Genomic DNA, 14,104 nt, shown 5'->3' with positions numbered 1-14,104 from the left:
GTACTTAGCTTAAGACTAAAAATCAGCAGCCATACTAAGGGCACCATGAGGCTGTAATGATCATTAATTTTAAATGACAAACAAATACCTGTGATGCCTGTGTCAGGTGTCGCAATTATATTACTATTTGCAAGTAACTGTATTATTCATTAAACAAAGAATTTCTTATGTACTGGAAAAGCAGCAATCAGGCTACACTACAGTCATAGTCATTTAGCGGCTGGGACTTGGGGAGTCACAGAAATGCTGGCAAGTTTCAACCCAGGTATGGGCTTGGCAGGCGCTGAGCACCGTAGCTCCTCCATCTCAGACGGGAGGAGGGGGGGGCTGCACACACAGCACAAGCTGCTGATGGATTGACACAGAGCCAGTCAGCCGCTGCACCGTAGTCCACGAGAAAATTGTGAGGATGTGAGACAAAAGGTATGCTCACGTGTACACCATGAAAATAAATCCAAAATTTAGAAAAACAGGAAGGCTTACGTGAAAGGATTCAAAGCCTATATACCGCATACACACACACACACACACACACACACACAACCACTAACCTGCAAAAAACAAACACAGACACACAAATAAAACCTCTTTCTCACACACACACACACACACACACACACACACACACACACACACACACACACACACACAAAAAGAGACAGCATACACACCTACACATTGTAACTCTCAATGAACCTTTAACCTTAACCAGTGAAGGGATACGTAAAATAATCTTAACTGGTTAAGCTTCACTTCACTACTGCAGTACTTCGTGATGACAGAGTTGGGGAACTGCAGTAGAAATGGGGGTGGGGGTTGGGGGGTTAGCCGACTCTTCGGTGCCATAAAGGCTTATCAACCCAGAGGCTTATGAAGGGTAATCGATGTGGCCCTTATTGGGCAATAAAGAGACGAGGTGATGGAGATGGGAGACTGAACATCGCTACTCTTTGCTACTGCTTGTAAAAAAGGACCATTTTTTATCAAGTCATAATAGTACATTTTTATGACTAAACATTTCCAGATTATAAACTGTGGTCCATCTGTACACTAATAACCTGATGCCCAAACTGAAAAATTAAGAAAAACATATTCCTTTTTTTTGTTACAAGATGCAACATAACAAATCAGATAAAGCCTGACTCTTAATTCACATGATCTTTAAACTCCTATATAAATACATGACAATACAGCTTTTCACGTGTGTGTTGTAATAGCTCTATGTTATCATTATCATTGTGCTGCTGTGTATACATTATCAATTATTTCCAATTATTTGTCAAGTATGTAAAATGTCAGAAAATTTCCCAAAGCACAAGCTGATGTCTTCAAATGTCTTGTATTGTCTGTCCCACAGTCCAAATTAAAACATTCAGTTTACAATTACCTAAAACAAAGAAAAGCAAATCCCAATATTTTCAGAAGCTGGAATCCAGGAAATGTTTGGCTTTTTCCCATGATACATGACATAAAAATACTTGTGGATTCCTTTTCTGCCTATCAGCTAATTTCCATTATTGACTAAACGATTTCAGCACTAATGCACACTTTCTCACCTCTTTCACTGTGGCATCATCAAAGAAGACCCATTTGGAGGACTTTGTGTGGAAGGCGAAGGCACAGTAGTGGCGGCTGGAGTAGCAGATCATCCCCACGAGCAGCAGCTCTCCCTTTTTGGCATGCTCATCTGTCACCCTGTAGAAGAGCTGTGTCCACACACACACACACACACACACACACACACACACACACACACACACACACACACACACACACACACACACACACACACACACACACACACACACACACACACACACACACAAATAAATAAATAAATAAATAAATATAAATAATGCCAGTTCATTCCCTATATATATATATATATATATACCAATTACTCATCGGCATCAACACTACAGTAAGTGGGCTGGTAAGTTAGTAATGTTGATAGCTGGTGGAATCAGTTAAAGGTCTGAGGGAATGAACTGGCATTGATTTGACAATCAGTACGAATAAGGGCTGGTTTAAATCAGAAGTCATAGCAGCACTTTATATCTAGACTAATATTACAGTGGTCCACAGTATTCTTATTGATAGCCTAAATACTGATATACATTTTTTAATTTCATTTCTTTCATAAATAATGTAAAAATGTCAGCAAGAAAAGTAATTTTTTTTTTTAAAGTAAAAAGGGTACAGCGTTTAGTGTTGGTAAGACTGTCACTTGTTTCTGGCTCTCATGTTCCCTGCACAGCCAGTGCTCTGTCTCCCTCTCACTCTCTCAAACAAGAGATTTCAAAGCAAATGATGAGGGGTGGAGGGCTCCCTTTAACACCCAATAAAGTCACATGAAACACTCCCTAATGAATCAAGGCCTTTGTGGCACACTAGTGGGAGGGGGGGTCTGACAAATTCTTCTGATGGTATGCTTTGGAAACGCGCAAGAGGGAGCTGTAAAAAACAAAACAAAAACGGTTTGGATACTTCAATAAAGAAGTTATGTAATGTGTGGAGCATATGAGCATTGCCCTGATCTGCACTACACAGATTAAATTTTTTTTTTTGCTTGTGAAGCTCATCCAACACAGTGGACTGATGTGCCAGTTTTTTTACATACATATTTCATGTGAACACTGCAGACAACCTAACTATATACATGTGTGTGACGATGTGATTTTATGGACAGAAAAGGAGTGTGACGTGCACACATTTACGCATACTTACAATCAAGAATGTGCGAATATAAACACTGCAACAAAAGCAGTCTTGAACACATGTTTTCCCCCCATCTCAGTGACGTCTATTCAGCCCACATGTTCCCTCAGACAGGCATGCACACACACGCTCAGGAAAACACAGAGATGAAGGGAGGGGCTGTTTGACAGGCTGACCAAGGCCAGCAGGGGCTTTTTGATCAGTGGCTCGGGCCAACTGGGCATTGGGTGTTGACTGCTTACGCAACGGCCCCGACTTACAGAGAAATAAATCCCCACTTTATTTCCCACATATGTTCGATTGCACCAAAATAAACTGACTCTAAAACAACAACAAAAAATTTATGTGTGAATGAACAAATTCCAAAAATATACTAACAAACGGAACCATGTCTGGAGAGAGTTATTTTATATCCTGTTAGATAATTAATTACTTAATCTGAAAAGTTAGATGAAATGTTCTAGCTTTATGTAAATTTTGTCAGGAAGCATCATTTTTTACTTACTACTTTAATCAGTGTATCAAATGTAATGACTTAAGGCCTTTTTAATACCTCTAAAAGGAAAAAATAATATAATCACCACGGCAAAAGAAACTGACTACTAGACTACAGTCTATGCCATTATTGAGTTTTACTGAGTTTAAATAACTGAAATAGTCATGCACATTAGCTAACACATATATATATACATATATATATATATATATATATATATATATAGTTATTATATCTATAACTACCTTCTCATTAACATAAATATAACTGTATGGTGGTAGTCTTCTAGCTAAATGTACTTAAAGTATCATAGGAAAAGTACTCATTGTGCAGTAAAATGTTCCCTGTCAGTGTTTTGCTATTATATCTGATGTGGATTAATATTACTGTTGCATTCATGTGTATGTTGCATTTTACTGCTGTAGATGTTTAAGGTTGAGCTAATTTTAACAAATTTATATACTGTTGGGTAGTTTAATCTACAGCAATGCATCATATTCTATAAGATCATCATATGTTTGTAGAGTCGCTGTCCTGTGAGAACCACGTATCTCTAAAACAACTTTTCATGAGCTCAGAAAAACAGCCCTGTTTTCAGTTCTGTGACAATGCATTTTCCAGCTAATCCAAGGGGTGGGGCGTTTAAATAGTTTATTTAGCTTAAGAAGTAAGAGAATTTTCTCAACCCATAAAGGAACACTTCATCCTTCAGTTTATCACAAACATTCACAATCACCAAAATTTGTTTGCAAACACTGGACAGGAGGGGTATGTTATCTAGTAACCAAAGCTGTCAAATGTAGAGTAGTAAAAAGTACAATATTGGTCTCTGAGATGTAGCAGAGTACAAAGTAGAAAGTGGCAAGAAAAGAAAAGACTCAAGTAAAGTACAAGTACCTCAAATTTGTACTTAAGTACAATAGTTACATTCCACCACTGCAGAGTGGACATATTCGCAGTAGACAAATGAGTATGTAATGTTACAGCCAAACTACCGGCAGCAGCAACGATTTGACGGGCTAGCATAGCGCTTTTGAGATTTCATGTGAGAATCCGTGCTTACCATTGTTCCAAGTTTGAATATTTTGCGACAAAGTTCACATCGTGCCTCATATGAATCACTGGAACTTCTTATTAAATTTTCATTTACCCATGGCTGAGCATGCATTGCTTGCAAGCAGCCTCCCGTTCTTGGTGTTTTCCTTTGCCCCTGCTGCAGCCCCCAAATCTGAAGCTGGATAAACATGTTCTTCTTCTAGGTTAAAATGCAGATCATAGCCTGTACACAAGGCGTACTATATTGTGGAAATGGTCATTGTTGTGAGATATAAAGGACCAGTAAAATAAAAACTGAGGACTGAAGAAAAAAAATAGGAATGCTCATTCATTCTGCCCCAAGGGATCTTTAAATATGACCAAGCTCTGTGACATTTTATTTTAACATCTTGTCACTCTGTCAGTTTTCATGTTGGAATTCCACACACAAAATATAAATGGAGAAGTACAAAAAACAAAACAGAAGTACAAAATGTAAAATATACACAAAATGTTGGTTAAAGTAGACTCACCGCAGAGAGACTGAGATGAGGCCCCAGCGATCGGATAACATCTTCTGTGAGGTCTGACTGGTCAGAGTCCCAGACGAAGCCTATGGTAACTATCTCTGGTGAGTTCATGAGGACTCGTCTGATCCTAATCCTCTGGCCACAGTTGCTCTGGAAAAAAAAGACACAAAGTTTTACCCAAAAGCAACTTCACCAATTACCAAGTACACTCCAAAACTGGGCAGTCAGTAAAAATGTATATCAAAAACAAAATATTTGAGAATCACTACACTCCCAAAGAAACTTAACAAATAATAGAGAAAACTAATAGCTAAAATGCTGATGAAAGGCTTCTGCGGGACACTGGAGCATTTGTTACACTTGGCTCTTTCAGGGAACTTGAACAATGTGCTTATTAAAACACTATGCATAGACCACTTACTGGACAGTTACGAAGGTCCCCTATCGTACTTGCAGCTTGTAACAGTTCTCCAAATGACTCGTCTCTGCGCTGAAGTGTCTGTTGACTGAGAAAGAAGAGACGCATTGTCAGCAGGAGAGAACAAGCGAGTAAGAGGAAGAGGAGACAGACAGAGACAAACAAAGATGAAGGTATGTAGAGAGAATAAACTGTTGAGTGTGAAATGTCAGCTAAAAAGATAAGTAATGGCCTTGTGACAAATGTGCAGAGAGAGACATGACGATGGGAAAGCAAAGGAAGTTTCATATTGTCTGTGCCTTACCAGAGTGCGGTGGTTGAGACATAATGCACCAGCTCTGTAAACGGCAGTGGGTCGGAGGATGCCCCACAGCTACGGCACACAGACTGCAGAGGGGAGAGCGTCGGAGACCAAGAGAGTGATAAACACCAAAAAAGTTATAAAAAAAAGATAGACAGGTGTGATTTCAGCACACATATCTGCTGTCAAGGACTAATTATCAAGACAGCATGTAATTTTCCCAAAAGAGCTAGATTAGAAATTGTCACAGTAGAAATAAATAAATAAATAAATTTAATTAAATTAAAGCCTTCTTATAAACTGTGGCATGATATTTTGACATGCTTGTCTTGCTGCTTTCCTTGCTGATCCGTTATAAACTGTGGGCTCTGTAGTATCCTTTTAAGTCACCAACTCAAATGATTGACATTATCAGGCATCCAATTTAATTTATGAAGTTATCAATCTCCCTCTGACCAAGGCAATCCTCATTTAGGCCTTGATAATATTTGCTGGATTGGGTGCCCTGAAGTCGAGGTGGAACAAAATCCACTGACTATGCCCCTAAGGGATTTAGTCCAAAGGCGTATTATCTGTTTGATTCAGAGATAGAACTGGTTTGGGACAGGGATAGAGTCAGTGATGGGCATCACAGCCACAGGGAAGGGTGGTTTGTGTGTTGTGCTGTTTATGTGCACACCATCTGTGGTTTATCTGGTACTGCTGCTACTGCTGCTGCTACACTGTGGAATCTGACCAGAAACATCGTCCTTATTGTACCGGGGCGACCCAGTATCAAAACATGACGGATTGGATTTCTACTGTCTCAGACAGTGATACATGTACCTGGCTGTGTGTGTGTGCTGCTTAATCCTAACACTGCCTAGTGTGTTTAGCCTGTCCACACATTACTGTAGAGGCTGTGCAAACAAACACTGGATTGACTAAAACATCTACAGCAAAAAAAAGTGAGGCACAAGTATAATTAAGACCTCTTGCTCAGACAAAAAAAAGGCATCAACCTGAATTAACACATTTTTAACACCGCCTTTGTCACAGATTGGCAAAGCAAAAACTAAACAACCAAAAAACAATAATGTCCTAAGTAAAATAACAATATTTCTTATGCTTTCTAACCCCCTACTGACCTGCTCATAAAGTGACATAGCAAACTTCTGATGTGTGATGCACGACTTTGAAGTGCAGGCATCTGTCTCCTCCGGCACAATGTGCAGGTGGATCCTCTCCAGTATGTTCTCCTGTGACACAATAGGACATGTACCAGGTATGGGACAAAATATTTCCAACTCGTTTGTCGTAAAGCCACCTCTTTACAAGCACCACATGTTATTGATTTTTTCGCTCTGATACGGGTATTTCAGAGAGCAAAACTGCAGTACAGTGGGACACACCGTTACATACCAAGAGTTCAATTTTAGGAGTCATGTTGTAAACCTGACAGCAGAAGGAACACATTTAAAGAGCAAGCTATACTCCATTTTAGCTCCCACCAGTTTCCATGGAGTGCTTGTGAGTTTATAAAATATTAAGGCTGCAAGGTAGGCCTGCAAAGGTTACAGGCACAACTTCACAGCCTGTTAATCTGACACTGGCTAACTCCTCACATAAATTCTGCACCGGCACGCTGCTGCCAATGCATTACATGGTGAATGCTCAGGGGCAAAGATCTGTGTGGGATTAAGAATTAAAATTGTCTATAAAAGACAGCAACTTTGGCACGTAAGCTTCATCCTTAGATGTAAATAAGTTACTGTTGACTTGACAGACAAAGAATGAAACAAAGCACCAAAAGTAGCTTTTTCTGCAACTAACTGTGGTAGGTTTGTGAGTAATTTCTTATTTGAGACGCAAAGTGACTTAATGTTCACACTTGTACAACCCAGTGTTCACATGTAGTACAGTCCTCTCCACTTCTACTCTCTCTTTTGTTTATCAATTGCAGTGTAATTGGACTTCCTAAGCGGATAAACAATGATTGTGGGGAAAAAAAAAAATCAGGATACATCTGTGCTGTGTGGGTATACTATTATTAAACAGAAGTGATCAAAATCGTGGGAAGAAAATAAACTAATTAAGCCTGATGGAAAAAACAAAACATGGTTGAAAAATTAAGGATAAAAAATGCTGCAGGATCTGTTTTATACTTGATGGTTGGAGTCAAAATAAAACAGAAACAAAAATACATGAGAATTACACTGCAATTAGGGGGAAAAACAAGTTCTGGCCAAACAATGCTTTGTTGTGCCAAAAAGAGCAGCAAAAACTGGAAGTGATATGTAAAAATGAAGGACGCATGAAATCGACTTTTAAAAAGCACAGAAACGATGCAACATAATATGGTAGCACAAAACAGAGAGGTTCAAACACAACTCCGGCGCTTATATAACCTGTCATGATGATATTTAGCGGCAATGTGGCAGGGGTTGATGGGAGGGGAAGGGAGGGACAGAAGCTCTTTCAGTGACCTCGCCAAACAGTTTGTTGCAGTGCATTACCCGAACTGTGTGGAGGGGTAACACACAAACATACACACATCCCTCTCCATACGCTTGTCTCCCTCCCTCAGGACAGCCGGGTTGCCACAGGAACTTACAAAGCACTCTGCGGCATCATCCATGAAGCCCAGCTGGAAGCGCTGCTCGTCCTTAAAGGTCTCTGCCAAGGCGTGACGCAGGTTGTCAGAGGGCAGGGCGCGCTCCCGACTGTGCTGGAACTGGGAGAAAATGCCCTGAAGAGGAGAACAAGAACTTGTTTGCACATGGACAAAGGGATATTTTGTATTTTGAAAGCATTTGTGACACCCTCACTGCTCAATACACAGTCTGGATATGTGACCCTAACAGCTCCCATTAAATATGCTTCTAATTGTATTCTACCTTTAATGCACAAAAAATGCATGATTCTCCCAGACAGAAGTGTCCAGGTAGCTGCCTCAAGCTGCGTCTGAAGATGTCCAGCTGCCATAGTACCTAAACAAGGGAAAGAGGATTGATTCTTTACACTATAAAACTTTACACTGACCTGGACATTGGAGCATTTTGTAGTTACAGCAATTACAACGAAGCAAACATAAGAACAGGTGCAGGAGTTTTTTAAGTGGGAAGTATCTTATTATGTAAAAAAATGTGTCATCCTTGGGTCTTTTGTTACGTATGGCATTTAGGCATTAGGACAGAGTCTCCAAGGTCATGAGGATGAGGAGTGGGCAAGAGGAACAACTCCCTCGCAGAAACAAAGCCGAAGGTAATGATCATCTTCAACCAGCTCATCGGTTGTCACGCCCTCTGAGTCACAGTCTCCAAGAGTGACCTCACTGCGGGGCTGACTGCAATAATGAGCTAACTTGCCAGTCAGTATCCCAATAGTCAAAAGCAACCATCAAGCACATTTACAGATTGCTGGGAAGACAGAGACTAAGCTTTGAAATTACTAAACAAATGGTCATATTTTAAGAGGGTGGAACATCCAATATAAATATTATGCAACAAATACTACTTTTTGTGCATATTACAATTTTTAGCCTAAATGGTTTTCTAGTGATGGTACAGGAACATAAAACAGTAACGCATTTCAGTAAAGCACAACGCAAACTGCTACTATAAAACCTGATAATTTCTCATATGAAATCCATTTATAAAATGAACAAATCAAATTAGAAACTGCAACACATTATGGTTCATAAGGAAATAAGCCTAAGAGGATGCAGACGCTTCCTTGGTTCCTGCTCACATCTGACAGACTTTTAACTACTTAAAGCTTACTGTATCGACAGGCACATGATGGATAGCTTAATCATGTCAAGAAATGCTGAATTAAATTCAGCCACAAACAACCAAAGCAACAGGACAGACCTACCTGCACAGCACTGTTGAGGAAGCAGCTGTTCTGGCCCGGCTCATTCAGCAGTCCTTTGGTGGGGGCCAGAGACAGCATGCTCCCCGGCTGGTATGATTTCCCAAGATTGCCCCCCGGCTTCCTGAAGAACTTGACCCATGCCATTGGATAGTGGGGTCTGCCTTTAGACAGGTGGGATAGTCAGACAGCGCAAGGGAGGGGGGGTTGGTGCTGGGATCAGATCCCTTGGCCCCTAAGGAGTGACTCCACAACAGTCTGGGGTTAAGTTATACCACGAGCTGCAGCAGCTGCCCTGCTATACATGGGCTTCTAGTCCATTTCTGCAGATCATGTAGAAGGCCTTTTACTTTGTCCGCTACTTAGATTTTTCAAAAAAAAATAATAATAATAAAAAAAAAAAATTAAAGTCAACGCAAACTAAATTACAATTCAAGTCTTTGTTTTGGGAAGTCTTTGATGATCAGTGGTCTGATACTTCTGATAAGATGCGTTTTAATGACGAAGGAACATCCCTCAGTCATCCTGTAGTCATGATGGCTGTGCACAAAGCTTCACAACAGCTTCAGAAGGGATTGTGGACCCCTGTAAGCAAATTCTGCCACATGGTCCTGATGCTATTGAAGATATTCAGCTGCAGTCAATTGTCCCACTCAGATGTTCATCCATTGTAAAGTTTTATCCAGGCTGGTCAGCAAACACGGCTGGGCTGTGTTAGAGAAAGAGAGAATGAGATTAAATGAGATTTTAGATGACATTAGGGAGCTTATTATTATTATCAGTCACTACTTTTTCTAGTATGCAAGCACTATTGTTTTCTAGTATGTTTAATTACTCCTTTCACTGGATGACATTTTTGTAGTCGTTTCATAAAATGATGAAGTGATTCTATAATAACAGAGAGATTAACTGTACATCTAAGACTACAGTCTTCATTTCTGTGCTCATTCTATATTAGATGTCAAACCGGACTTTTTAGACATCTAAAAAGCTTATACATTAACTTTTACAAAAAAACATTTGCACTGGAGGCGTGTCAAACTAAAGTTGGCCCTAGCTAAAGTTGCATACTAACATTCAGACAGATTTGAATGATTCCTTAAAAAGGACAAGGATAATGTTGACCTAGAGCAGACTTTGCATAAACATGTTAACTATAATTAAGCATATATTCGTTTTGTAATTGTACATCAGGAACACAAAAAATAGAAAAAATACAATACACCAGTACCACTCAAACAACAGTAAACCTAATACGTGCAGATTTACTTTATTCAGTTCCACTCACTTGGTTGTGCTGAGGAGGAGTCAACCTCCAACATTAACTGCTGTAAAGGTCTACTGTCACTACTAACAGGTTTTTCCCAGCTTTCAATATTGATAACTGCTAACCACAGTCTTTCCAACCTCTTAATATTCACTTTGACTGGAAGGCAACAACTCATGATTATTATTGATCAATCTGTTATTTTTTAATCTGATCAAAGAGTCTGTAATATATCAAAAATAATGAGAAAAGCACATGTCAGAAGTAACCAGAGCCCAAAGTTAAGTTTTAAAAATTGACCAACAATTAGAAAATTAAAAGGTCTGCATAATTACCATTGATAAATCTCCTGCTGGCCAACTAACTGCCCTACAGATTTACAATACAGCAGTGTTCCGTCTACACTGCCATGTTTTCATGTGTTTCAAACAATAAAGTTTGCAGTTGTAGCTCCAGATTAGAACCCAAACTCAAGTCAGCAACTTGTGGCCTGAGATTTTAAAATTTCCATATAAAAATACTGCTTCAAGTTTCTTGTGTCCCATTTTGTCAGTTTTCTGGCATTGTCATTCTTTTCAGAACTCAACTACAAAAGACCACTGGCCTGACCTATTTTTAACATGAGAAGAGCAGTGGAGGACATTATAACAAACCACTGAAGATGCAGTTCAATTTATGAAACTTGCAATCCATGCAGCTTAATCAACATAGCGAGAAAGACCAACAAAATCTGCAGGGAATGTGCACTGTGCACCTATGAAAGCAGCGCTGAACACAGACTGCTTTGAGAGGTTTTATAGATGAATATGTTTGTGCTGAGTGAGGCGGTGGAAGCTGTGTCTAGGTTATTATAATAGTGAATGCCCCAAGAGGAACATATAGCCATGGCCTGTAAGTTTTAATATATTTATTGTGATTTTTATAGGATATTTTTTTATGTCATGCTAAATGATAACACAGCTTGTCCTGTGACTTTATGGAAAACTGAAGTTGTAGCAAAGCTGATGTACCAAAAAAAGTACAAAGAAGCAACAATGAGCAATACTTCCTTGTGTGATACATGGTGATTCATCCTCTTTTAGTCCCCAACACCTAAAAAAATAACCTCAAAGAATAAACCTCAAACATTTTGTTATTCGAAGTGAGGACAAAAAATGACTGCCCTACTTTGCACAAGCAATGAAACTTCTCTCTCGTGACAATCTCCAGAACCACACAAAGTTTCAGCCAAAACCAGTTTTATAACATTTCCATCCTGGTATTTCAGGAATCCTCAATGAATGATGTTGCAACAACGTAATTTTACAGCAGGTTAATGGTGCAACCTGAAATGTAGTATTTACATGTAGCATTTACAGTCATCCTCACATTGTATAACAAAACATGCTAATGTCTCTGCTGCTGTACTTTGCAACTGGACTCCATAGCAACAGCATTCCAAAGCAATCACTTAAGCTCACAGCTGCTTAAGAGCTGTTTTTGGGATTAGTTTCAGGGCTGGAGGGGCAGGTGGAAAACTGTACACTCCACCTATACAGCCCACCTTTACCAATGACATTACATGCCCTGACATGTTGGTAGTATCTATAAGTCTCATCATAAGCTGTCTCCAGGCACATACATGGACATCCAATTTGTCAGCATGTGATGAAATGGAAAAACAATATATATTATTCTCATATTCTAATAACAATATTAGTACCCTTTATTATTATTAATTATTATTATTATTATTATTATTATTATTATTATTATTATTATTGCAGGGGTGTTACCATAACTTTGACAGCTCAATCACTCAGGACATTACAATTCACAGTTCCCACAGTTAAAGAAGAGTATTTAGTCCTATTGTTAAAGATAACACACAAACATCCAACATGACCGTGTAGCATCTCTTCCATATCAATTTGCTAGCAAGCAAAAACAATACCACACATCTGCATGTCCACATTATTCAATGTCAATTTGATGGCGTGGAGAATGAAGCCAACACGCGTTTTGTATTGTGACATTGCTGACAACAGCAAGAGTAAATATGGCTCTGCCTTTCTGGACCTAGAAATTTTATTGCATTATGGTGGTCTATTTGAAAAACTGTCAACCTCACTTATGTTAAACTACAGTATCTTTTAGTCTGAGCAAAACTGGCACTTGCTGACCACAAATTCAATGACATCTTTTTAAAAGATGATGCTCTGTTGCTTAAGGGCAAAGAACATCTTTTTTCAATTTAGGAAAATAATACATTTCCTTCAAACATTTTTGCCCTTGCTGCCCCCCCTAAGAAATACAAAAAAACATTCTAGGCTTATCAGATTAGCATGACACCTTTTGTCTGACAAGATCATGTGACGAGGACCATGTACTGTTTGCACTGCAGGACAGGCACACATTTATAGACATGAACCTCCAGAGAGGTTAAAGTGGCACATATCGTACCTAACCCGTGAACAGGGATACAGACGAAAGAGTGATGAGTTGAAATGAATGATGTTCATTGTCTGCACAGGTGGCTATGACAATATGAACATTCTTACAGTATTTCATATGCTGCTGTTGTATGATTTTATAATAAAAGGCCTTTTCCCAAATATTGAAAACAGATCCCTCGTAATTGACTTCAACTGAATGCAGCCATGTGAAATATCTGCCTCCTTGTTTATAAACCTAGGTGGAGAAAATGACTCAACTGGCTGGTCACAATATTGTCCAGAAGCCAGGTTTATTTCATTACTTAATGTAAGCCAAAACAGCTGTTGACACCCTTCCATTCCAAGTCTTAGAGGTGAATGAAACCATTTCATTTCTTCAGGCTGATTTTCCTTTCTTTGGGTTGATCCTTACAAGTTTGTCTATTAAAGTTGTTTTTTTATATATAACCCTCTGGGTTCACCAAAATAAGCTCATGTAACTTACTGTACTGAAGTTCTCTGTGAGCTATCTGACTTTAATAAACCTAACCTTGGTGATCCAGGATAACACTTGGCTCAGATGACCATGGGTTTTGCAATTCAGCTATGAGCTCAAGCACATGAAAGAGCAGTGTATTTCACATGAGATAAGATGAAATAAGGTCATGACTGCAGCAAAAAGTAATATTCAGTGAGGTAAAAGATACAGCATCTACAAAGTCTGTGAAAGTATTATTTATGCTTAAGTTGCCATTTTACATGTTGGGTACCCTCGAGTGAAGAAAAATAACAAAACTATTATAATGAATTTATTTAGAACATTTAACTATTGGCTGCAACACTATTTCTGCTGTTGCTGTAGAAAAGAAAACAAGACTCACCGAAAGTGTGTGTGAACAGTTTGTGTGAATAAATTATTAAGAACTAATATTCAGTAGATTTTCCTCCTTTTATTAAATCAAACAGATAATCACGGCACAGTGGGAATACTTTGTATTAATATAATCTGATGTTATTTAGTCTATAGAACAATTACTGTAACTATTCATAGAGACATCTTATGTTCTCTGGGG

The 14,104-nt window shown here is 38.9% G+C and overlaps 1 protein-coding gene across 2 annotated transcripts in view; it reads right to left on the bottom strand.

Moving 5' to 3' along the window:
- LOC122870038 (inactive ubiquitin carboxyl-terminal hydrolase 53-like) overlaps nt 1–14,104 on the bottom strand; it is a 38,392-nt gene that overhangs the window by 18,846 nt on the left and 5,442 nt on the right. For both annotated transcript variants that reach the window (XM_044183640.1, XM_044183641.1), the window contains exons 2-9: nt 9,354–10,059; nt 8,375–8,467; nt 8,092–8,226; nt 6,626–6,736; nt 5,502–5,584; nt 5,201–5,285; nt 4,783–4,929; nt 1,557–1,706 (exon numbers count right to left, since the gene is read on the bottom strand). In XM_044183640.1, the coding sequence (XP_044039575.1) occupies nt 1,557–1,706; nt 4,783–4,929; nt 5,201–5,285; nt 5,502–5,584; nt 6,626–6,736; nt 8,092–8,226; nt 8,375–8,467; nt 9,354–9,497 (948 nt within the window). In that variant the 5' untranslated portion in view covers nt 9,498–10,059. The remainder of the gene's footprint in view (nt 1–1,556; nt 1,707–4,782; nt 4,930–5,200; nt 5,286–5,501; nt 5,585–6,625; nt 6,737–8,091; nt 8,227–8,374; nt 8,468–9,353; nt 10,060–14,104) is intronic.

The sequence above is a fragment of the Siniperca chuatsi genome, linkage group LG22 (genome assembly GCF_020085105.1).
Source record: "Siniperca chuatsi isolate FFG_IHB_CAS linkage group LG22, ASM2008510v1, whole genome shotgun sequence".
In the NCBI taxonomy this organism is placed as follows: Eukaryota; Metazoa; Chordata; class Actinopteri; order Centrarchiformes; family Sinipercidae; genus Siniperca; species Siniperca chuatsi.
The sequence above is the reverse complement of the archived record's forward strand: the minus strand, read 5'-3'. Positions and strand labels throughout refer to the sequence as shown.